Consider the following 27,133-nt stretch of genomic DNA (forward strand, 5'->3'; position numbering starts at 1 on the left):
CGATCTGTTTTTGTTATCATAGTTGCTTGTCCAGCTACGCTTTATTTTATTATTCTTCAAAATGGCTTATTATACAAATTAAATTATTTTTATTATTATATTATAAGCAGCGTGTAATTACCTGTCTCGAAAATTGTTCCACCATAATGAATGAAAAATAAATGCAAGCTTCTTATGTCCCCCCCTTAAAAAAAGGTCGCGGTAAATGGAAAAAAAAAAAAAAAAATGGTGTTTTCCTACCATAATCAAAGGCAGGAAAAAGCAAAGTCCGAACCCGTAATACAAGTCCCTAGTATAGTTCGACCGTCTCAAGAACAACCCTGGTTGGCATTCCGCCAAAACACATAGACTCGTCCAAAAGGGGTGGTATTATTTGCTGTGACGTGAAAGTCTCTTCTCAGGAAAGAGCTATGCTGGAGGGAAGGAAAATCCCCATCTTTCCACCCTATTTTTGAGCAAGAACCTCCTTTGAGAATAATTCGGTCCGAATGGCGCATGCGTGCGAACAGACGATGCTATTCGCACCCCCATTAACCACGCATGCGCATTGAATTGACAGATCCGTAACGGATTCCACATACGCGAACTGGCAACACCGACTCTACTTCAAGCCTAAGCGCGCGGTTCGAAAATTCGTGTGACGTCACGACTTCTGGTCATAATAAACTTCGGAACGCATGCAGTGGCTCTTTGCTGATTGCTGAAGCTTATTACGTTGTGCGAACGCTGAAGCAGAATACTTTGATTTTTTTATGGTTTTAAGGTTGGATGTATTTTAGAGAGGTAAGAATACATTACTTTACTTCTGTAAAGTTATATTTTTCTAATTATATCAACGTTTTTAGGCGTATGTTCTAGTATACATGTGTTATTTCTGGTAGAGATAAGGCTGCTGTGCTATGTATAATTTCTTTTTGAATAATGTTGTTTCAGCCCATCGTAGAATAAACGGGCTTTGCATAATTATATTACCTGATCTGTTTCAGAATAAAACATTTTTTTATGGACCTGTATAAATTTGATGTTATAATATAAGCTAACACAGCTTATTCTTAAAATTTTACATGCCATTAGCTATACACTATAACTATTTACTCCCTTTTATATTTAAAAATAATTAATTTATATTTTATACATAACTATTTACTCCCTTTTATATATTAATTTAAATAAAAACATTTCAGTTATTAAAATGCCGAGTAGATGCTGTGTACCATTATGTAAGGGAAACTACCCAACAGGACCAAAAGTGTCTGTATTCTCTTTTCCTAAAAATGAAGATTTGAAGAGAGAGTGGCTTTCTGCAATCCAACGGAAAGACTTTTCACCCAAAAAGAGTTCAAAGGTAAGTAAAGTAGAGTTATTAATTAATAGTGTAGATTCTAATTACATATAAGGGTTCATTCAGAAATTTTTAAATGATAATATTTTGTTACATAAACCAGGATATACAGAAATAAAGGATTGAAATAGAGCTTTAATCACTGCAAATATTCTCTGGTTCTATCTGTGAAATGAATATTCTTTACTACAAATGCTCGGAATGAACCCTCTGATTTTTAAACTATTACTATTAACATAATAATTTTTTTTTTTTTTTTTTTTTTTTTTTAATTTTCTCTAAAGGTTTGTGATTTGCATTTCAAGGAAAGTGATTTTAAAGTTGAAGCTTCAGCATTTGATTCTAAGAATGGAATTTTAATTTCTGCTCCACTTCAGGTGCTTAGATTAAAAGAAAATACAGTGCCATCAATATTTAAGGACTATCCATCTGTATACAGTTCAAAAAGTAGCACCATTGTACGAGAAGATCCTGATGCAAAAAAAACTGCCCGCGAGTGCCATAATTTACAGAAAGCATTGCGTGAAAGCCTTAAAGAATATGAAATGTATAATAATGATTTGAAAATTAATTGTTCTAATGATATTTTGTCATGTATTGATCGCTATGGAATATCAGCATTTTGGCATGTATACACAGTTCCAGATACCTCAACTGTTTGCTTTATTCATATTGTTTTTAGTTCTGGGCCATCAATTGATTATTCTGTAGTTGTGAATGACAATCAAGAAATGTCTGTATTTATTAAAGAAAAATCTATTATGCAATTATCTCCTTACACATTCCCACATAAAGTTACAAATTCTAATGAAATTAGGACTGTTTTAGATAAATTGGCTAATCTTCAAACCAAAGAGTTAAATTCAAAATTAACCATAACAATTGATATAATTAATGAATTACTGCAAACTATCTCTAACGACAAAAATGAGAGCATTATTAAATTTTTGCAAGACCAGATGAATCTTTTACTTTGCCCTAAAAATAATTTTAGATACAATCCTGATGTACTAGTGTTAGCATGCTTGTTAAATACTATATCACCACATGCATATAAATTTTTAAGGGATAGTGGCAGTATTATTATGCCTCATCCTTCGACTTTAAAAAAAATTTGTAGCAATTTAGTATTGTCACCATGTAATGAAACTATTGATGAAAATTTTTTAAAATATATAAAAAAATCGTGTAACTTTCCTTGAGGATCGAGAAAGAAAAGTGATTCTTTTGGTAGATGAAATGTATGTTCAGCCATATTTTGATTACAAAGGAGGCTCTGTCGTTGGGGCTGCATTTGATTCTTCCAGTCCAGCAACCAGTGCATTTGCTTTTATGATATCCAGTTTGGAATCTTCATTCAAAGAGGTAGTACATATTATGCCTGTTAACACAATAAATTTTGAAACATTACATTATGTAATTAAAAAAGTGATTAGAGGTCTTGAAAATATGGGAATTATTGTTATTTGTGTTATTACAGACAACAATGCAATAAATAGAAAAGCCATGAGTTTGTTTTCAAATCCACCAGGTAATTCATTTGTTTACAAACATCCAATGAATGGGAATAGGCCTCTTTTCTACATAATAGATGCAGTTCATTTATTTAAAAATATAAGGAACAATTGGCTGAACCAGAAAAATCCTGGTACATGTATGTTTTTTCCAAATATTGAAGATCTTTCAAAGAAGCACTTCAAAACTGCTTCGTTTATGTCTTTGAGAAAGCTACATGAAATTGAAAATGACCAACTGATTACATTTTCTAATGGTTTAACTCTAAAAAGTCTTTCACCTTCTAATTTAGAGAAACAAAACATTAAACTGGTTCTTAAGATTTTCAATAAATTTACTATTGAAGGTCTGATTCATTTGGGTCCTTTGCATGAAATACTACACTATTCAGATACATCTGAGTTTATATCCATAATATGCAAATGGTGGGATATTATGAATGTTAAAACTATGTTTAAAGGTATACATCAAAAGAGTGAATTTATGAAGCCATTAACAGCAGATGATTCTGATCCAAAAGTTATTTTCCTCAATCAGTTTCTTAACTGGTTAGATGCATGGGAATCAATGAAATGTTCAACAGGCATGCTTACAAAAGAAACTCATGCAGCTCTCAAACAAACTACTTATGGTATACTGGAGTTGACTAGATATTGTGTTGAAGAGCTTGGAATGAAATATATACTTCCAGGAAAAATTCAGACTGATGCTCTTGAAGCCCGGTTTGGTAAATACAGACAACTTTCTGGTTCTCAGTATCATATTTCAATGAGACAGTTATTAGAATGTGAAAAAAAATTAAGAATACAATCAAGTATTAAGTTAGAATTGATTATTAAAAATACTACTGTCCCTTTAACATCATTTGAATATGATGATAATCTTCATGATATTATAGAATTAGATAATACGGTATATTACCCATCATTAAATATTACGGAGAGTGATGTGAAGGACATTAGTAGCCATCTGCCAGTTCTGACTTATTTGGGTGGTTACTGTTGTCATGCAGTTTTAAAGAAAGTGAAATGCTGTACCTGCAAACAAAACATTACAATAAATTCCACAGTTAATCATGATCAAACGTATGATCTTATAAAGAATCTTGATCGTGGTGGACCCAGGTGGCCAAAACCATTTATTGTAAATATAATTATGTATAATTATTTAATTGTAAATAAGCTGTGTAGTGAAGAATATGAAGATTTTTTGTTGGAACAAAATCAGAGGAAAATTGTTGCAAATTTGACTTTTAAAATTTTAGAATTAAAAGAAATGCTCTTTGATGATATTATTTGTGATAATGGTCATACAAGTGAAAGTATAAGCAAACTGATAATTTGGATATCAACAAATATCATGCTCAAGAATCTTTGCAATAGGAAAAATGACGATATTAAGTTCAATAAAGAAAAAAAAAAGATAACTTCAGACACTTGCAAAGTAACATTGATGCTGTCTTTAAAAGTAATTTTTGAAGTTCTCTCAAACTGCATCTTTGCTAAATATCTACGTGTCATCTTTGGTGAGCAGCTGAGATTTAAGAAGAATGTTTGTTATACATTTAAATTGCAAATTTTGGACTTGTATATCTTATTCTTTGCTTATTTAATCAAGTTTTTAATATTACTCAAGATTTTATATAATTTTTAATTTGCTTTATACTAAGTTACTTCTCAAGGTCCTGAAATTTCTATATTGTATTTACAAGCGCCTTTGCTAAATATCTACGTGTCATCGTTGCTGAGCAGCTGAGATTTAAGAAGCATATTTATTATACATTTAAATGCTAAATATCATAATTTATTCTGGACTTGTAGATATTATTCTTTGCTTATTTAGTTATTTAACCAAGTTTTTGGTATTACTGAAGATTTTATATTATTTAAAATTTTCTTTATACTCAGTTACTTCTCAAGTTCCCAAAGTTTCTATTTTGTATTTCAATTGTGTTTCTTAAAATGTTCATCATTATTTAAGATTTTGTATCCTGCAATTACATGGCATAGTGTAGTAGTGTAAAAAAAAGACAAATTCCATAATGTCTTCTTTCTGCACAATCTTACTCTAATATTTCTATTTATGCAATAATTGTATGGACTCTTTCTGGATAGTACTACATGTTCAGCTCAAGTAATATTTGCTCTTCACATTATTCACAGTGAATAAGCACAAATCAATCTACTAATATACCCGTGTGGTGACCGGGTGTGAAAGAATAGTCCCAATGTAGCTCATACATGTCGTAAAAGGCGACTAAAATGGGTACCCAGCGTCTGGGGGTATAGCCGGGCACCCTGCCCCTGGGGATTATATCAGGGAACTGGTCCTCCAGGTTGGGGGTTGGGTGTGGGGCTAACTACCCCACCCCATAAAAAATCTCACTGTTAAGAAATCCAAAGATAGAATTAGCCGGACTGCTTCTACTGGAAAACGACTTGGAAATGGCCTAGGGACTTTTCGTTTTGGAACATGAAAAATAAGCAAACACACTAAAAGTTTGAAAAGTTATTGAGATAATTAAATAAAGAATGATGAAGTGTGACTGCAAGGGACGTCCGGTATCCTTTTCTGTCTGCACTTTTCCTGACATGATAAGGCTCTACCACATACACTTTGGTAACGAGGCTTGGAAACCTCGGCTAACACCTTGTTGTTTATTAAAAAGAAAAAGAGACATACAGCAATAATTATATTTCATAATAATAATTTTGACCCAAGCTCTATAAATATATTATGATATTAATTTATAAGTCTTTACAAAGTTACATACATAGGTCTTTATAACATTTCACCTGTATAATAGTTATATGATATATGATTTTAAAGACTAAAAAATAAATTTGTTCTGTTCTTTCTTTCTTTGTTTCAGGTATTCATGATGAAGAAAGGAGTGTTTTTATCATGAAATGGCTCTCAGGTGTAAAAATGCATAGGATATATCTTAGTTTATTGAAGTTAAGAATTGGTGCTTTGTGGACTAAAAAATATGTGCAATATCCATTGTCACACCACTCTGTTCAAGAATATCGATCAGTCCTGAATGATAAAGAAAATGATTAACAAAGGAATATCTAGAACTTGATTGTGTGCATGATTTAATTCCAAATATAAGTATTGGAATAATTCATCGTCCTTATTTTCAACAAAAACTCTTCATTTGGTAATATACATTTGTGCTTATCAGTGTGGTGTCTTGTGTAACAAATCGTCAGTATTATAAAATAGATGGAAAGATCTTTGATTATTGCAAGAGCTTTATGTGCTGAAGAAGTAAAAAAATGTCCCAGATAATTGTGGATATTATGAAACTGAGTATCATAAGAATGGAAAAATATTTCTTAAACAAATTACCTTGTGATGCATGTAATGGGTATGTTTATTTTATTTCATATAACTGTAAATTTAATTATTGATAATAAGCAAACTTTTTTTTTTTTTTTCCCCTAAAATGCCATTGGTGTATTGTCATTATTCTATATTGACATGTATTCTCTTACATTTATCATTGAAACCAGAGATTTTATAATAGAATATGGGAAACTTGTGTTGAAGGCTTGTTGATTGAAATACAAGTGACCATTACATCTTTGGAATTTGCATTCTCATTGCCAATTTTGAAAAGACATTCTTTTACATTTTCTTAAAAAAGTTAACATTCTAATGACTTTAGAAGTAAACATTGGCGACTTCATATGAACCAGTCTCTTGGCGAGTTTAGCAAAAAATTTGCCGATGGCTTCCCCATAACAGAACTGTACTGGATTCTATACCTGAATATTGCATTAAAAGGAGAGAAAACCATTTATTATGAAGATAATAAATGATTCATATTACGAATGTTCATTTCTTATAATGATAGAGTTTTATATTCTTGCATTGTATTTCTTTTGTGTCAACACAGAATAAATTGTGTCGGATTTCAGTTATAATGATATGTGTAAAGATGCTGTAATAAAATTTGTTATAAATGTACTGTGTGTATTTTTCTTTAGCAGTTGAATTTATGAAAATTTGTATTATTTTCTAACAAATAAAATTTTATATTTTAATATAAATCCATCTATGGACATTACAACAGATATTATATTCTGGAAAATAATTTATTATGCCTTTTCAAAACTAAGTTTAAAATGAAAACAAACTTAAATGCATAATAATTTTTAATGAATAAATAAAATGTGAAATATGAAAAGTGTTCTGACATGTCACATTAAGACTGCAATCAAATAAAGGTCATTTGATGTTTTCAAAATTGCACCAAGGCTGCACCGTATATTAGGATTTTAGCAAGACCTCCACGGGGCATTCCTCCTTTTCCTGTAGTGCCTAAAGGCGGAGCATGTAATAAGTAAAAGGGAAAAAAAAAGAATTGCACGAACTCTGTGTCCATGTACACATCGATATGTTTTCACTTAAAAAAGCATCCTAGAACTGCACAAACTAGTCATTGCGCACTGCCTTAAATTTGTCCATGTACACATCAATCTATTTTCATTTAAATAAGGAAGCTAAAACAAAGTTAAAACTATCATGGTAACCTGAAGCGAGGTTTCATTGCCAAAATAAAATTAAAAAAAAAAAAAAATGTCGCTAATCAAAGGGGCACCCAATTCTACACTAGAGCCTGATTTTATTTTCTTAATATATATATATATAATGTTTAAAAACTGATATCATTTTTACTTTGAACAATATTCCCGAAAATATATGCTCTCTTTTGTGAAATGTTTACTTTATAATCTGTGCAAAATATTACCATAAATAAAATTAATTATTTCTTAAATATAAAGTAATTAAATACTTTCATTATCCCTATGATTATAAGAATTATAACTGAAAGGGCATAAACAAAAACACAATTAAAGGAAATGCAGTACTGAAAGTTTCTGGTTAGCGAAAAATTTGCAACAGAGCAAGCCATTACAATACTATAAGAATTGATTAGTAAGGTAAACATTAGTTGAGCATTCTTCCACAGTAGCAATAAATTTTTCATTTATAATTCTTAAAACACGCCAAAACAGATTCACGATTGGTGCCTCTGATTTAAGGTCACACAAAAGTAAATTTGATTTAGCAGACCAAGAGATATTCCATGTCAAATTAACGAGAAAGATCTTCACCAATGTTAAGCTTATTATCTAATATTCATAATAGTTTGGTTAGTTGACTATCACAAAGCTCAAAAGTGCTATCTGCTGCTCATGGTGAAAGACTTTCTAATGAGAACTGGCTTGTATTCACTTTATACGTAAAAAAAACTTTAAAAAAAAAAAAAAACCAACCATGCAGACAGCATGTTCAGAAAATGTACTCTTAGCATTCAGTAACCTTAACCATTCAGCTACTCGTGGGTATAACTATTGTTCTAAGAGATAAGCAACAATTTTTCAGCAATAACTAATGTACTTTTTTACAGACAGAACTGAACAGTAAAAACTTCTTAAACTGTCGATTCAGATTCTAATTTAGTTTCTTCCTTTTAAAACCTTTCCTCATGCTGCTTTTTATTTTGAATAAGCTTCTTGAAAAAAAAAAAATTCCACGTGCAGTCAAACATTTTATGATCTTTGTTTTGATATTGTAACAGGAGGGAATATTTACCTCATCTGATTTTGCATATTTATAAATTCTTCGTCCATAGTTATATTTTCACATATTATTTTGTCTTGAAAATTTTGAATTAATTTTTCACATAGAAAGCATAACTTAAAAATTTCAGGAGGACTTTTAAATCCCCCCTAAATTTTCAAAATTAATTAATTAATACTGCTAATTAAAACATATTTCCTGTTCACACATTGAAAATAAATTTAAAGTAACTATAGTTAGAAATACAACATGAAGGTTTACTATAACATAAAAGCATGATAATAGGATCAAAATGATGCATAAAATATTTAAATTAATACTTCTTCAAAATGCCTAGACAAATACACAATTTATTTATCCTAATATAACGAAAAACCTAAATAATTTATAATTTAGATCATAACTATGTATCCAATTTTTAACAAAGGTGCAAACCAACAGGTTTGGTGACAATACATCAAAATATAGCATGCGACTTTAAATTACCAATCGTAGAGTAAAATTGAAACACGAAAAGTCATATCACATTTCTAACCAAGCACAAAATTTACATGAAATGTAGTGTACAATTTTACAAACGATAATAAAAGAAACATCACAAACAGTATCGGCTATAATTTATTGCACAAACACACACACATTCCGCAGTTTATTTTGTATTTATAAAATCATTTGATCATTAATAAATGATAGTTAAACGAAAATGCACGTTTTAAAGAAATACGAAGAGTAATTTATTCTAACATTCTATGAGAAAATTCGAAGCTGAACTTACCTCAAAAACATGCTTTTGAGACCGGAATCCATTGATTTTGACGATAATTAATTATCCATTTTCTTCATTTTTGGCGAAACGTCCTAAACTTATTTTTTGAATGATTGGAACAATTTGATGCAACACATCCACCCATATTTGTCAAAATTAAGTCGGAATCGACCAACAAATATGTCAACAAAAGGACACTGTAACATAGCGATAGCAACAAGCACGCTTCGTTCGTTACAACGGACGACGCATCAAATCCCCGATGACCACAACTTGTGACGTCACAAAACCGCCATCTGGCTTGTAGTAGAGTCGGTGTTGGAACTGGTGACCAGACAAAAGCCCACTGGACGAAAGCGCATGCGACAAAAGCCCACAAAAAGAGCCCACTGGGATAATTGCTCACGCGACTAATACCCACACCGATGAAAGCCCACATAGATATAAGAGCACGCTGATAAAAGCCCACACTAACAAAAACCCACACCGATATATATGCTGCGTTAAAATTAATATTATAATAAAAAAAATAATAATAAATTAATTAATAAAAAATAAATTAAACTAATAACAAATAGTTGAACAATAAATTTAAGTAGCGGAACACATTTCATTTTGGGCTCCGGCTGAATTAAAATCCTAAATGTATATAGAACAGAGAGTCATTCAGAATAATGTTATTAAAAACATATACATGTACGTATAACTTTCTTATTATATTTACGCCACCAGTGGAAGTGTCCTCATATAAGACCGACAAAGGGAGGTGAAAGGAATACTGGCCACACTGGCTTCTATAATTCTACAAAATTATAAGCAGTATAAAATGTATGTAAATTTTCATCATATACAGAGAATAATTTATGAATAATTTAACACTGCAGAAAATTTTGCATGTAATGAATTTAATATGGAGAGTTAAAGCCGAACTTTCGTTTCAACGAAAAAAATAAAAGTACCGTATTTTATTATGATTAAGAAACATTTGTGTGCGCTATCACAAATAGTGTTTTAATGGTGAATTAAAAGCACGGTTTCAAATAATCTAGTTAAATTTTGACGAGTTGGATTTTACATAAATTAATTTCATCCCCACTTGAAATTTAATTTTTAATCATAATAATTAGTACTCGTAAAATTTTTCACACACAGATCGTATTTTATTCTCGAGTGTCAAGTTGTAGAAACATCTTTTTACTCTTCAGGAAGTCATAGCTATTTTGGATTTCCTGAAAATGTCTGCTGTTTTTAAGTGGGCATTCGTCTTGTGGGCTTTTGTCATACAGTTTTCTAACTGGCCGCTGGCTATTCAAGCGGAAAACCATTGCGTTCCTTTTCTTTTGCCAGCTGAGTGAAAAAGCAGTTAAAGAGGGGGGTTACACTTGGAATTCATTTTCTGACAGGGTGTCAAATGATAATTTATTCAGAAATTTAATTTAATTTATTCGAAAATCTAATAGAAAATATCTCTAGAAAATCGTCAAAATTTAATTACATTCAAAAAAGCTTTCAATGGGAAATATGTTTAAACTTTGATAATAAGCTCAGTGTAAAGTATAAAATAAAATACCTCTTAACCAAGTTTCATTGTGCTTAATTGTATTAATATTCCTAAACTAAAAAGGAACTAAAGGAAAAACTTTTAAAAAAATCAAGTGTTTTTTAATTAAAAAGTTAATAGTTTTAATAATAAAACATAATTATATTTAATCTCCGCCATATTGCCTTAAAAATAGTATGTGAGAAACTCCTGAATAATATTTTTCACTTTAACATACACATACCAAATTTAAATAAGTAAATAAATAATAACATGTAATTTCAGATTTATCATCAAAACGTTATAGCTAATCACTTAATCAGATCCGATCCGATCCGAACAAGTATGGCAAGTATGGCTGTTTCCAGCTCATGAGGAGAGCCAGTAGGTACATGAGGGTAGGAAGTCTGACGTGGTAGGAGTTAAGAGAATGAGGTGAGGCAGAAGGGGGGCGAGCAAGATGCCGCAAGCCTAGGAATTAGGCCAGACAAGAAGACGCCCCGCAGACGGAGCACTACAAGGTAAAGCAGTCATGAGTTTTTATGATAAGCTACTGTGAGAATATACTACATGACAGAACGAGTTTGTAGGAATACAAACTCTCAAAACCATACATTTGCAGACATAGAGTTACAGTGAGAAAAGTGCAGTTTGCAAGATCAGATATCATATAAAAGTTTCGATAAAATAATGAAAAAAGTATTCATAAAAGCTATACACAATATATACAACTATATACAGGAATATTCTACATTATGTAGGAAAGTTCAGATCTCTGGCTAGGTGGGGGGCTCTGGCTTTTGTTTAGATGTTCTAAACAAAAACATCATGGAAAGTTGTTTACAGTGAAATCGAAACTTATATCGCTGGTAAGTGAGTTGTTTATTTTTATTGGAAGTGGCTAAATATACGTATATATAAACTATTTAAAGTCCTAAATTAGATATGGATGGATTAAAGCCACCAAGTAATCTAAGTTTCGAAGGAAATTTAAGCGAAAATTGGAATAAATGGAAACAAAAATTCCAAATTTATATGTTAGCTTCTGGTGGTATTATTAAATCACCTGAAATTAAAGTAGCTATTTTATTGCACATTATTGGTGAAGAAGCACTTGAAAAATTTAATACTTTTAATTTAAGTGAAGAAAATAAGAAGGATGTTGACGAAGTAATTGCAGCTTTCGAAAATTTTTGCATACCGAAAGCAAACGAAAGTGTTGATAGACATATATTTTTCTGTCGAACACAACATGTAGGTGAATCGTTTGATGATTTCTTAACCGATTTAAAGAAATTAAGTAGCAACTGTAGATTTGCAGAATTAAAAGATAATTTAATAAGGGATAGAATAGTAAGTGGAATTCTAAATAAAAATCTCAAAGATAGATTATTAAAGGCAGATCAGTTAACATTGGAGAAATGTATTAAAATGCGTAAAGGTTCTGAATTAGCAGAACTTCAGCTGAAAACTTTAACTGAAGAAAATAAAACAGAAGCGATCAAACGTAATAAATTTCCACCTTCAGAGGAAAAAAGTCAGCCTTGATAGAAAGACTATCATGTAAAACAAAAGCAACAAAGTACCAAATCTTCTTCAAACTATCAAGGAAATAAGCACAATAATCCAAAACCATGTAGAAAATGTGGAACTTTTCATAAGTTATACAACTGTCCTGCTTATAATAAGATTTGCTTGTACTGTAAAAAGAAAAATCACTTTTCCAAAATGTGCACTTATAAAAATGTTAATGTTCTACAGAATAATTTAGAGCATGAATTACATAATAATGGTAATGAATATATTTTAGGGTCAGTAGAAGATACAAATCCATTTTCTAAAAATAAAACCGAATGGTTTGAAAAACTAAAGGTAAAGATATCTAAATATTTATTTGTTAAGTTGGATACTGGAGCTCAGTGTAATGTGCTACCATTGCCTAAATTTAAACAATTAAATTTAAGAGAGAAATGTTTGACTAAATCAAAAGTCAATTTAAATAATTACAATGGTACTACAATTGATGTAGTCGGAAAATGTAAATTATTATGTGAAACATCGAAAGGGCACAAGGATGAATTAGAATTTCAAGTCGTAGCATGTGATAAAACTGTTCCAGCTATTTTAGGTTTACCTACATTGCAAAAATTAAACCTAATACAAAGGATTTGTACATTAAATCCTGATTCCAACGAAAAGTTACCAGAATCTTTAAAAGGATATCAAGATTTGTTTAAAGGAACTGGGAATTTAACTGGATATACATACCATATTAAATTAAAACCAAGAGCTGTTGGTAAAATAGAACCCTGTAGGAAAATTCCACTTAGCTTATTAAATCCATTAAAAAAAGAATTAGCAAGAATGGGAAAAGATGGTATTATAAAGAAAGTTAACCAACCAACAGAATTTGTGAATTCATTAGTGGTAGTAAGGAAAAAGGATGGAAATTTAAGAGTGTGTTTAGATCCTCAGCACCTTAACGAAAATATACTGAGAGAACATTATCACTTACCAACCTTTGAAGAAATTTCATCTCAAATGACAAATGCAAAGGTCTTTAGTATTTTAGATGCAAACAAAGCATTTTGGCAAATTAACTGTCAGATTCAAGTTGTGAATTTACTACATTTAACACTCCGTTTGGTAGATATTGTTTTTTAAGGTTGCCATATGGACTGAGTTCATCACCAGAACTTTTCCACAGAAGATTTTCTGAAATTTTTAGTGATTTAGAAGGAGTTCAAATATATATAGATGACTTATTAGTTTGGGGTAAAGATAAAAAAGAACATGATTCAAGATTAAAGAAAAGTTGTTGGACAGAGCCAGAGAAAAGAATGTTAAATTTAATTTAAATAAATGTAAATTTGGGCTGAATGAAGTGAAATATATGGGACATATATTTTCTAAAGATGGTTTAAAACCAGATGAAGACAAAATTAAGGATATTCTAGATATAAAACCACCAAAAAATTTGAAAGAATTAGAAATTTTCCTAGGAATGATTACATATGTTTCTAGATTTATACATAATGTATCAGAATTGACATCATGTTTAAGAGATTTGTTGAAAAAACAAGTTATCTGGAACTGGAATGCAGCACATGAAAAAGCATTTAGAAGACTAAAAGATGTCTTAGTAAATAAACCAGTTTTACAGTATTATGATATAAAGATGCCAGTAGTTTTATCTGTAGATGCATCTCAAGAAGGACTAGGAGCAGTCTTACTGCAGAATAATTTACCAGTGGCATATGCATCTAAGGCATTAACAGATACACAGAAGAATTATGCTCAAATTGAAAAGGAAACTTTAGCTATTGTATTTGCGTGTGAGGAATTTCACCAGTATATATTTGGAAAAAATATTACTGTGGAAAGCGATCATAAACCACTGGAATCAATTTTCAAAAAGCCATTAAATAAATGCCCTGTAAGACTACAAAGAATGCGTATAAGATTACAGCCATATCAGTTTGAGATAAAATATAAACCAGGAAAAGAACTTTTTATAGCGGATGCATTATCAAGATCATTCACTGATGAAGGATCTGATTACCTTGAAGGAGATGTAGAAGCTCATGTGGGACTGGTTGTAGAATGTATACCAATGTCTAATGGTAAAATGGAAGTTTTTCAACTGGAAACAGGAAAAGATGAAGAACTACAAGGTTTAAAAAAATTAATTAAAACTGAATGGCCAGATGAAAAATGTATGGTTCCAGAACTGCCAAAACCATATTTTAACTTTAGAGAAAATTATCAGAAGCAAATGGATTAATATTTAAAAATTCCTGTGTTGTTGTACCAAGAAGTTTACGAAAAGATATGTTAAACAGAATTCATTATGGTTATTCAGGAGTAGTAAAATGCAAGATCAAAGCAAGAGAAATATTATATTGGCCAGGAATGTCCAAAGAAATTGAAGATTTGGTACTGAATTGTTAAACATGTTTAAGTTTACAAAATGCTAATACTAAAGAACCAATGATATCTAAAGAAATACCTAATGGTCCATGGGAAGTATTGGGAACAGACCTCTTTTACTTTCAATGAAGGGATCATCTAATAGTTATAGATTATTTTAGCAAATATGTTGAAATTGGACATTTGGAAGATTTTTCAAGTGTAGCAGTCATAAAGCAATTGAAATCAATTTTTGCAAGATATGGTATTCCGAAAATAGTATATTCCGATAATGGTCCACAATATAATTGCAGGAAATATAAAGATTTTGCAAGAAGATGGAATTTTGAAACCAGAACTTCAAGTCCAAAATACCCACAGTCTAATGGAATGGTTGAAAGACATATTCAAACTGTCAAGCGAATGTTAGAAAAAGCTGTAGTTGACAAGGATCCATATTTAGTATTACTGGAATATCGTAACTCTCCTATTTCAGATGAAATTAAGTCACTTTCAGAATTGATGTTTGGAAGAAAAGTAAATGGATTGATGCCTATAAAAGAGAATTTTGTCCAAGCTAAACGATATGAAGACCATAAACAACATTTACTGAAGAGAGAAACCTTACAAAAAAGTTATTATGATAGGAATGCAAGACCGTTAAAACCACTGAAAACAGGAGATCCTGTTTACATAAAAGAGAAAAGGAAAAAACTAAATGAAAGAGGGAAAATTATAGAAGAAGCAGAAAGACCACGTTCATATAGAATTATAAGAACAGATGGAAGAATTGTAGAAAGGAACAGAAGAGACCTCTTAAAGGAACTAATCAGGAAGAGTTTGCAATACAAAACAACTATGAGAATGAAGTTATAGATGAACACGAGATACATGAAAATAGTAGGAGCACTACAAATTTAGATGTGCCTGTAAGTCCTTCAAAATCTAACAGAAGTGTTGTGTCACCAAATAGTGAAAGAGGTATAGTATCATCAAATTTTTCAAATGGACATAACTACGTCATTCGATCTGGTAGAACTGTTAAGAAACCTTATTATTTAAAAGAATATGTTTAATTTTACTATTATTATTATTTTTTATAAAAAAGGGAGATGTTATATATGTAACTGTAACTGTATCTATTATTATCTTTAATCATAACTGTAATATAGAATAGTAGACGAGTAATGTAGAATAAACGATGTTTGTGTACATCTTGTAATCATCACTGAGCACATACCCAACACATATAAAATACAACACAGTTCATTTCAAATTCGTATATTCACCAAGATCTCAAAGTAGATACAATTCAAGATTATATTCAAAAACTTGCCAGAAATTTCTTCTATTCAGTCCTCACTCATCCTAGCAACTGCATCAACGCTGTTAAATGTTCTCCATTTCCCAGAGAAAAGCACAAATATCCATCTGACATGCTCCATCTTTAACATTTTTTACTTATACTAGAATTTTCAGTTCACTGATTTGGACCTTCGACCAGACACTCACATTTTTCGTCGACTGATGGTGGCCACCTGACTTTTACTTTCGTCTTTTTGTTTTACTGATGTTCTTCACGTGATACAGAGTAAAAGGAGGCGCTGCTTTCTGAAACTCAAATTCACTATATGTTCTTGGTAGTTAGTTTATTGAGTAGTCAGGCGGCTAATCTTACTAGCGGATGAAAAAATGTTTGTTTATAATGCGATGGATTGAGTTATTATCAACGTTATAATATACTGCTCACTAATAATTGTATTTTATTCCTCAAATTATAAAATTAATTTACAGATTTCATGCTGTAAGGCTTGCAGTACTTTTTATGAATGATTAATTTGAAGATATTTTTCAGTCCCTTAAAAATATAATCATATTACTAGTAATAATACTTGCTGTATATATGTTAAATTTAATTAGAATAGGTTCTTCGCGTCTCTCATTTTCTAAAATGCTTAGATACACAGCTTGATATAAACTGTGGCGAAATTTTAATGCAGCTTATAGAATTTTTTGCTTCAGTCAGTAAATTTTATTTACTATCATAATAAGTTATTCTTTTTTATGAATCAAATGTCAGTTTCGATTTTGATATTTATCGTTTTCTGTTAAAAATTTCCATATCTTTGTTATTTAAGAAGTATGTTTCTGTTGGGTAGAGGCGAGCGAAAGTTTTTTTCTTATGCGCATGCGTATTAATTATGATGGCGCAGCTGTCTCTTCTACCGACACATCCGTCATTCGAGCTTAGAGCGTATGGAGATGGTGAGATGTTATTTGCTGTGTGATGGTCAATATGATTTCCTGTGTGATCTTTTTATTCATTATTCGTGTGAATAAAGTGTGTTGTCCTAAATCGATGGCTTCTTTAAATATTGGCCTCTGAACAACAAATGGTAGCAGCTTCGTGGTTTTGTCAAGAAGAATTGGATATAAAATACCAAGTCGAAACCGAAAGTGTCTTAGTGGAAGCAAAAAATGGAGAAGTGGAACGTTCCCGAATTAACTGGAGAGAACTATTTTATTTGGGCACTGAAAATTAAAGCTGCCTTATCACTGAAAAGACTTGGCTCGGTAATTTCGACAGTAAAACCAGAAAATTTAGACGAGAAAGATGAAAGATTGTGGAATGAAAAAAGGCTGACGCCGTAGCATATGTAAAACTTTCACTATCGGATCAACAGGCGCTGCAGTTCTCCACAGAAGAGAATGCAAAAATTCTTTGGGAAAAAATAAAGTCAACATTTACGGGACAAGCCGAAGATCGAAAAATAGATGCTGGTAATGAGCTAAAAAATTTAGAAATGAAGTTGCATGAGTTGGCTAATGATTATATCGCAAGAGCGAGAGGAATAGCAACTAAGTGCCACTCGCTAGGCCTAGATGTATCTTCTCGGGAACTGGTGTTTTACACAGTCCGTGGACTTCGTGGAAAATTCTCTCGAATTAGGGAAATTGTAAAGACTCAGCGTGAAAAAAACAATTGATGAAGTACTCGAAATACTCCGTGAGAAAAAGTCTGTTCACAATTCAACGAATGGGAAACGACCTGATGGAAACAACGCAGAGGCGTTCATATCAAGAAGGAATAAAAACTATAAGTCAAGAATTTGTTACATTTGCCGACGGCCTGATCACATCTCGAAGGACTGCTATTACAGAAACAAGAATCCAAAAAGTGAGTTATCCAAAGGTAACAAGGAAAGAAAACCTACGAGTGTGAACGTTTCATCTCATTCTGATGAAAGTGATTTTGCTCTTCAACTTACGCGTGGAAAAAATGATGAATGTGATAAAATTTGGTTGTTGGATAGTGGTACAACTGGACACATGGCAAAAGACTTCTTTTGGTTTCAGAATATTACACCAGAGGTGAGGGAAATTTACCAGGCAGGAAAACATTCAAAAATATTTATTGTATTGGTACTGTTAAAGCAAAAACTATAAATACAAAGAATTCTAGTTTTATTAATTTAACTATTAGTAATGTTAGTTATATTCCTGATTTAAGAAATAACTTATTGTCACTCACTGCCTTAATGGATAAAGGAAGTAAAGTTGAATCAAGGAATAATTCTGTGTTAGTTTTTAGTAGGTTTAATGAATTGATTTTTAAAGCATTTAAGAATAACGGTAGGCTTGAAGTTAATTTAGAACCATATTATAATTCTGAATCTTGCATTGCTAATGATTGTACTGATAATAATTATAAACTTTGGCATAGTAGATTGTGCCATTTAAATCCAAAATATATGCTTAAAATGAAAGAATACATTGATATTAATGATGTAAGTGATTTTAAGTGTGAAACTTGTGACATAAGTAAAATAACTAGAAAAAGTTATCCAAATATTGACATTAACCAGAGTTCAGAAATTTTAGAATTAATTCATTCGGATCTATGTGGCCCTGTTCAAACTGAATCAATTGGTGGGTCTAAATATTTTATGATCTTAGTGGATGATTTTTCTGGAATGTATTTTACTTATTTTCTTAAAAGTAAAAGTGAAGTATTTGACGCATTTTGTAAATTTAAAGCTAAGTATGAAAATTTAACTGGTAAAAGAATTAAACGTTTGAGAACAGACAATGGTTTAGAATTTGTAAATCAACAATTAGATAATTATCTTGTTAATTCAGGTATTTTTCGTGAAAAACCAATTCCGTATAACAGTGAGAGTAATGGGAAAGATGAACGGGCAAACAGAGTTCTTTTAGAAAGAGCTAGGGCATTACTACATGAGAGTGAGCTTCTGGTAAAATTCTGGGCAGAAGCAATTAATTTTAGTACTCAAGTATCAAATTTAACACCCCGAAAAGGAAAAGAAAAAATTCCTTTAGAAATTTGGACTGGTAAAAAACCCAAATTAAACTATTTAAAAAAGTTTGGATGTGTGGCATACTTTCACATTCCGAAAGTAACGCGAAACAAATTTGACATACCAGGTGTGGAAAAATCCCCCAAATGATTTATGTATCGCCGTTAGAGGGCGCTTCGTTTCTGAAAAAGAATGTTAGTTTTTAGTTTGCGACGTAGTTAGTGAGCAGTGAACCTTCGAGGCAATCCAAGTTGCTTTGTAAATAAAATGATTATTTTTGTAGATTGTTGAAGTATTTCACTTCATTTAGAATTAGAACCACCTTTCGCATTATGGCGCATCGGTGCCGAGAACCTTTGGCCAATTTAGAAGTTTGTGTTTTTTAATTTTGGATATCATTTTATGCGAAGACAGCCAAGGTAAGCCTGTATTTTCTATTTTTATATAATATGGAAGATCTTATTGCTAAACTGAAATCGAAACGAAAGGTATTGAGGACCGGAGTGTCCAAGATATTAAAGAAAATTGAAACCGAACTGAATAAAGATGATAGTAGTATAAATGTAAATGTATTAGAAGAAATTTTAGACCAGTTAAACGAAAAATCAAAATCCTTGAGCAATTTAGACGCTGAAATAGAACGAGAATTAAAAGTCGGAGAAGACGAATTTGAACTTAAAATCTCATCCGCTTTAGAATATGAAGAGAAAATTCAAGTGTGGCAGTTTAGAGGAAAGAAAAAGTTGAAGGAGTTGAATAAGTTGGAAAATTCGGACAATGCAAATAGAGACATTTCTAATGAAACCGTTACAGAATCCCAAAATGAAAGTCACAAATTCACTCGTCTTCCAAAATTAACGATCTCTAAATTTTATGGTGATTCTTCGGATTGGTTAGAATTCATAGGTCAGTTCGAAAATGCGATTGATAAAAATCAGAATTTATCAAAAATAGAAAAATTAATTTACTTAAAAAGCTTTCTTGGTGGCTCAGCCGCCAAAGCTATTTCTGGTTTCGCTCTCATCGAAAATAATTACGAAGCTGCTCTTGAACTGTTACGTTCCAGATTTGGTCAAAAGAACATCTTAATTAATTCGCATTTAGGACAACTCTTAAGTACTTCACCTGTTAGAAATCCTAATGATATAAACGGATTAAGAAAACTTTTAGATCACACTGAAGTACAGATAAGAAATCTTGAAGCATTAAAAATAGACTCTGATACCTACGGAAATCTCTTAACGCCTTTAATTTTGAAATTACTTCCTAATGAATTCGTTCTTGATTATAGCCGAAAAATTAAAGACGAAAATTGGGATTTAAAAGGTTTGTTAGCCTTTTTGAGGAACGAAGTATTCAGTAGAGAACGCGCGGCTTCTGTTAATTATAATTCTAGAGAAAAATATTCGCGATTGGAAAAGCATTTGCCCTTCAAACATAATCATTCTCCAGCCATAACGAGCAAGCCGTCTACAGTTGAGTTATTAGCGGCGTCATCCGAATCGCAGTGTCTGTTCTGCGGGAACACAAATCATAAATCTGCGGATTGCGAAGTTTTAAGTGTAGAAAAGAAAAAGGAGATCTTAAAAAGTGAATCGCGGTGTTTTTTATGTTTAGGTCGGTTTCACCGGATCCAAAATTGTAAACAAAAAATAAACTGTGCCTTCTGCTTTAATAAACACTCGAAAGCCATTTGTTATTCATTCTATCAGAAAAAAGATAATGAAAAACCTGAAAAGAAAACGTCGGATTCGAGCGTTATTTCCGCTGTTTCGTCATATAATTCCGATGAAAATAGATCTAATAAAATATTATTACAAACGGCTTCTGCATTGATCCGAAATAATGATAAATCTGAAAATGTCAGAATTCTTTTTGATAATGGCTCAATGAGATCTTTCATAACTAAAGATGTATCTACTAAAATGGAACTTCCGATTGTTAGAAAAGAATCACTTTCTGTTTATTCCTTTGGTGATAAAAGTGCGTTAGAAAAAACCTTTAATGTTGTTAGAGCAAAACTAGAAAATGTAAACGATCCTAATCTTAATATATATATTGAGCTTCTTGAAACCGAAAATATATCCAATACTGTTATCTCTCCTCCAGATTTGAACTTTGCTAAGAAAAATAAAATTTTACAAAATTTACAATTAGCAGATTGTTGTAGAAAAAGTGACAAAATTGATATTCTCATAGGGGTAGATTTCTACTATTCTATAATTACTGGTAAAATTAAAAGAATTTCAAGAAATGTAGTAGCCACAGAATCTTTATTTGGGCAGTGTTTTCAGGGTAAAGTTAATAATGATCATAGTGAATTATTAACTATGAAAGTAATTGTAAATGAAAACTTGATATCAGATCAGTTACAACAGTTTTGGAAGCTAGAAAACTTGGGTTTGGAAAGTGATACTCAAAACGACAAAACTGTTGATTTAGAAATTATGAAATCTTTCGAATCTGATATCAGGTATAAGAACTGCAGATACCAAGTAAAATTACCTTGGAAACCGAATTCAAAACATTTAATGGAAGATAATAGGGATTTAGCACTTGAAAGATTTAAGAAACTGAGTAACAAATTTAAAATTGATAACTCTTTGTTTGTTCAATACACAGAGGTTTTAAAGGATTACGAGTTAAAACATATTATTGAACCAGTTCAAGAAGACAATCAAAATGATAAAACCCTATTTTATTTACCTCATAGAGCAGTCATCAGAAATGATAGAGCAACAAGCAAACTAAGAATAGTTTATGATGCTTCAGCCCATAAACCAAAAACACTCTCTCTAAATGACTGTTTATATACTGGTCCGAACCTATATCCTGATATTTTTGATTTATTGATAAAATTTAGACAAAATTCGATAGCCTTTACAGCGGACATTACACAAGCATTCTTACAGATAGAGTTAAATGAAGAAGACAGGGACGTTACACGATTCTTTTGGAAACATGATCCTAATGATAACAATGAGAGTTTGAAAATCTTTAGATTTACAAGAGTTTTGTTTGGAGTAAAATCTAGTCCCTTTCTCCTAGCTGCTACTATTAAGCATCACCTTCAAAAATATTCAGAAATATATCCTGAAACAGTAGAACTCTTAAACAACTACCTGTATGTTGATGACATTATTGGTGGTCACCAAAATTTAGAACAAGCCCTGAAAACAAGTTTAGAAATTGTGAACATTTTTAATGAAGCTAGCATGTCACTACATAAGTGGCATACTAATTCCAAAGAACTCAAAGATATTTGGCATCGCAAAGAATTTTCGATGCAAGAATCTCCTGAAGTTGTCCCGATCAAAGTGTTAGGAATTAATTGGGATACGGATAATGATAATTTTTATTTTGACACTCAGCACTTGACAAATTTCATTTCCTCGTCAATCAACTCAAAACGTTTTCTATTGCAGACCGCAGGCCGTATTTTTGACCCTGTCGGATTTTATGGCCCTTTCACTATAAGAATAAAGTGTCTGATTCAGGAAATCTGGTCTGCCAAAATCGATTGGGACGATGAACTGCCACCTGATCTTAGTTATAAATGGAAAGCCTGGTACGAAGAAATTGAAGAACTGAACCACCTCAGAATTCCCCGCTACTATTTAGAAGGAATATTAGATGCAGATGTGAAACAAATAGAACTCCATAGCTTTTCTGATGCTAGTTTGAAAGCTTATGGATGCGTGGTATATCTGAGAATAGTTTTGAACAATGGAACTTTTCAAACAGTTTTTGTTGCTTCCAAGAGTAGAGTTGCACCTCTGAAATCCCTTACACTTCCTAGATTGGAGCTTTTGGGTGCGCTTTTATCCGCTAGATTGAGTGAAAAAATAGCAAAATCTTTAAAATACGAAGTAATCCCCTTCCACTGGACTGATTCTCAAATAACGTATTTTTGGATTCAGGGATCTCCCGAAAGATTTAAATCTTTCATCAAAAACAGAGTTTATGAAATTCAGAAACTAACTGAAAGCAATAATTGGCATTATTGCCGTGGGAAAGATAACCCCTCCGACATCATATCACGAGGAACTACTGTTGCTAATTTAAGAAATTGTTCACTTTGGTGGTTTGGACCAGAATGGTTGCAAAACAAACGTATAGACTGGCCAGTTCAACCGAAGTTTGACGTAGGAAACGATAAGCAACTAAAACTCCGTAGTAAGATATCTGTTTATGACGTTGTTGTGAAAAGAGATGATCAACTATTGGATATAACAAAATTCAGTAATGTGCTGAAATATCTCAGAATTATGGCATGGGTTAGACGTTTCGTTGCTAAGGCAAGAAAACTGCTTGCTAATAGTGGAACATTAAGTGCTTTTGAAATTCAGGACACTGAAATTTTTTGTGTTCGTAAAGCCCAGATGGATTTCTTCACACCTGAAATTAAGGCTCTTCAATCTAACAAGTCAATTTCTCCAAGCTCTGATATATTCAGCTTGGCACCGTTTCTTGATGAAAATAAAATTCTTCGAATTAAGGGAAGATTAGAAGAAACCGAATATACAGTTGACGAGAAGCATCCAGTTCTTCTTCCTAAAGATTCCAAATTTACTGAATTAATTGTAAAAAGGGAACATAATAACGTTCTGCATGCGGGAGTTGCAGCAACTTTAGCCAAACTAAGACAGAAATTTTGGATTCCTAAAGGCCGTCAGTTGGTAAAGAAAGTCATAGGGAACTGTTTAATTTGTCGGAAATACGCAGTAAAACCAGCGAAACAAATGACAGCTCAGTTACCTAAAGATCGAATTGTTGAAACTCCACCTTTCTATGTTACAGGCGTGGATTTCACAGGTCCAGTTTACATCAGGTCTGGAAACGACATTCAGAAATCATACATCGTATTGTTTACGTGCGCTGTTACACGAGCGTTACATCTAGAACTCATTTCCAATATGTCTGCAAACAAATTCATTTTGGCTCTCAGACGTTTCATTTCGAGAAGAGGAAACTGTCGCACCTTTTATTCAGATAACGCGAAAACTTTCAAATATGCTGCCAAAGATTTACAGTATTTTTTCAGCACAATTAAAGGTACAGACTTTTTTACAGCATAATTAAAGGTACAAAATTTTCTAGCAAATGAAGGCTTGACTTGGAAATTTATCGTAGAGCTTGCTCCATGGTGGGGAGCTTTTTATGAACGCCTTATGAAAACCATAAAGGAACCATTGAAAAAGATATTAGGCAGAGCTCAATTGAATTTTGAAGAATTTATGACTGTGTTGACAGAGGTCGAAAATATTGTGAATAGACGTCCTTTGACCTACGTTTACAACGATTTACATGAACCTGAACCGCTTGCACCGGCTGATTTTCTATTGATAGGACATAAGGATGAATATCCATACAACTTTGCTGAGATCCTGAATAACTCTCCAACAAGTCTAATAAAACGAAAAGAATATCAGACAACGCTTATAAAACAGTTCTGGAAAAAATGGAAAAATCAGTATCTTCTTGAGTTAAGAAATGCTCACTTCTTTGGTACACCAGAAGCCAAGAAAAATCTTAAAATTGGTGATATAGTTTTACTTGAAGGAACGACTAAATCTAAGTTCCTCTGGGATTTAGGTCGAGTAATTCAAGTCTTCAAAGGACGTGATGGTCTTGTACGATCATGTGTGGTAAAAACTAAAAAAGGGGACCTTAAGAGACCTGTACAATTGATATACCCCCTTGAACTATCAGACTGAAAATGAACTAATTTGTAACCTTTTAATTTTATTTCTTATATTTCATATTCACTAACATTAATTTTAGATAATTAGTTTAGTTATTACTAATAATTTACTGTTTGTAATTTGAATTAATATTTACGTATTGAGTAACATTTGAGTTGATGCAGTTAACTATATTTGTTTATTTTATAGAATTTCCTTTTGCAGTTTATATTTACATCAGTTGAATGTATTTGATGTAAATTGCTTTCTTATATTTTATTATTTGTATGCTGAAATAGTGATAATTTTTGCAGAAATTATCAGGTGGGGAGTGTGGAAAAATCCCCCAAATGATTTATGTATCGCCGTTAGAGGGCGCTTCGCTTCTGAAAAAGAATGTTAGTTTTTAGTTTGCGACGTAGTTAGTGAGCAGTGAACCTTCGAGGCAATCCAAGTTGCTTTGTAAATAAAATGATTATTTTTGTAGATTGTTGAAGTATTTCACTTCATTTAGAATTAGAACCACCTTTCGCAATACCAGGGAAAAGAGGGATAATGTTAGGATATTCTAGAGAAAGAAAATGATATCGTATTTATGATATAGCAAGTAACAAAATAATTGAAGAACGATCAGTTAAATTTAACGAATCTTTAAAAGGTAGTAATTATATGGGGGAAAATAAAACCTTAGAAACTTGGGATATTGAAGAATTAAAAGGAAGGGGAAACGAAGTAGATAAAAAACCACACCTCGAATTGGTTGTTACGGAAAATACTCAAGCAAGCGAATATGATGACTCAGCGAATTTCGAAATCGGCGACATGAGCCGTTGTAGACAGGGGGAATAAAGTCCAAACATCTGATAGCTATGAAAAAGGTAATAAATATGGAAATGAAATACCGTTAAGACGATCCGAGAGGCTCAAATCAAAACAACTAGCGTCAAGTATAATCAGTAATGTTCCGAATGATTTTTCAGAAGCAAAACAAAGTGCTAATTGGTATGACTGGAAATCCGCAATGGGAAATGAATTACATTCATTACATAAACATGAAGTGTGGGAAATAGTATAGAGGCCTGAAAAAACAAAATTAGTAAAAAGTAAGTGGGTGTATACTTTGAAGGAAGCAGACTCTGGAGAAGTAAAATATAAAGCGCGATTAGTAGCGGCTGGGTTTAATCAAATAAAAAATAAGGATTATACCGAATAATATTCACCAGTAGTTAACATTGAATGTTTTAGATTATTGCTTGCACTTTCAGCTAAATTAAACTTGACTGTTAAATTTTATGATGTAAAAACAGCGTACTTGTACCGTGACTTAAACGAGGATATGTATATGACTCCTCCACCTGGTTATGAAAAACTGATTGGAGAAGGTAAAGTGTGTAAATTGAAGACAAGTATCTATGGGTTGCCTCAATCGGGTAGAAATTGGTATATGAAAATAAAAACTGAATTATAAAAACTTGGACTGGTACAGTTAGCATCTGATAATTGTATATTCATTTATAATGATACCAAAAACATTTTTATATTGTATTTGTATGTTGAAGATTTAGCTGTATTCTGTAATAATAAAAAAATGCTTGAAAATATTGTTTCTAAAATTAAAAATGCATTTGAGTTACATGAAAATACTAATTCAAAATTTTTGGGAATGCAAATAGAAAAACTTGAAAATGGTATATGTTTGTCTCAAACAGAATATATTGAATCTTTATTGAGTAAACACAATCTGGAAAATTGTAAAGCAGTAAAAACGCCAATCGTTAAAGGGGCAGATAAAGGTTTTTCATGTACAAATGAAACAACTGATGTGCAATTTTGTATCAGGAATTAATTGGGGAACTTTTATATTTAGCGAATAGAACACGTCCTGATGTATCATTTGTAACAACTTATTTGTCACAATTTAATCATGTACCAGAAAAAAGGCATTATCTTTTGGCTGAAAGTGTATTAAGGTATTTAAAAGGTATAAAAAATAAAAAAACTTTTCTATAGCAATGATTTTGGAGTTTCAAATGCAGCAAATGGTAAGTCATTTTCTGGTGGTACTATTTTACTAGGTGATTCATTGATTTCTTGGAAATGTCGTAAGCAGAGAAGTGTTAGTCTGTCTACTTGTGAAGCAGAATTATTTTCTATTTCTGAAATTTGTAAGGATATTATTTGAACTATAAATTTATTATCAGAATTAAAATGTAAACAATTTTTGAATGGTGCAGTGGTCTTGAATACAGACAGTCAAGCTGCCATCCAGTGGATCAACTGTGCCATATCTTCTACGAAATCCAGACACATGAACTTACGTTTCCATTTTATGAAGGACTTAACAAAGGACAATGTCATTAACCCATTAACGGTTTCACCCGAATTTTCTCGTTCTTTTATGCAGGTCTCTTAACGGTTCGTTACGGATTATTGTTAGTTTAAATGTACCCTCGAAAACGGACA

The 27,133-nt window shown here is 31.7% G+C and overlaps 1 protein-coding gene across 2 annotated transcripts; it reads left to right on the forward strand.

Annotated features, from left to right (window-relative positions):
• The first annotated feature begins 605 nt into the window (after nucleotides 1-605).
• LOC146994972 (uncharacterized) lies at nucleotides 606-6,832 on the forward strand. 2 transcript variants are annotated; one of them, XM_085824960.1, is made up of 3 exons: nucleotides 606-783; nucleotides 1,185-1,345; nucleotides 5,730-6,832. In XM_085824960.1, the coding sequence occupies exons 2-3, from the start codon at nucleotides 1,193-1,195 to the stop codon at nucleotides 5,763-5,765; spliced, it is 189 nt and encodes a 62-aa protein (XP_085681086.1). In that variant the 5' UTR covers nucleotides 606-783; nucleotides 1,185-1,192; the 3' UTR covers nucleotides 5,766-6,832. The 2 variants fall into 2 exon arrangements, 1 of the variants encoding a protein (XP_085681086.1); XR_015043405.1 differs by lacking the exons at nucleotides 606-783; nucleotides 1,185-1,345 and adding an exon at nucleotides 1,366-1,719.
• Nucleotides 6,833-27,133: the final 20,301 nt, after the last annotated feature.

Source organism: Stegodyphus dumicola, chromosome 10, assembly GCF_044657685.1.
Source record: "Stegodyphus dumicola isolate Sdum_Otavi_A_Nest chromosome 10, ASM4465768v1".
NCBI lineage: Eukaryota > Metazoa > Arthropoda > Arachnida > Araneae > Eresidae > Stegodyphus > Stegodyphus dumicola.

What these genes read in the sequence shown, in the direction of transcription:
- LOC146994972 (XM_085824960.1), top strand. Translation starts at nt 1,193, where the DNA reads ATGCCGAGTAGATGCTGTGTACCATTATGTAAGGGAAACTACCCAACA. An exon ending in CACCCAAAAAGAGTTCAAAG is followed by an intron (nt 1,346 to 5,729) that starts GTAAGTAAAGTA and finishes TCTTTGTTTCAG; the next exon opens with GTATTCATGATGAAGAAAGG.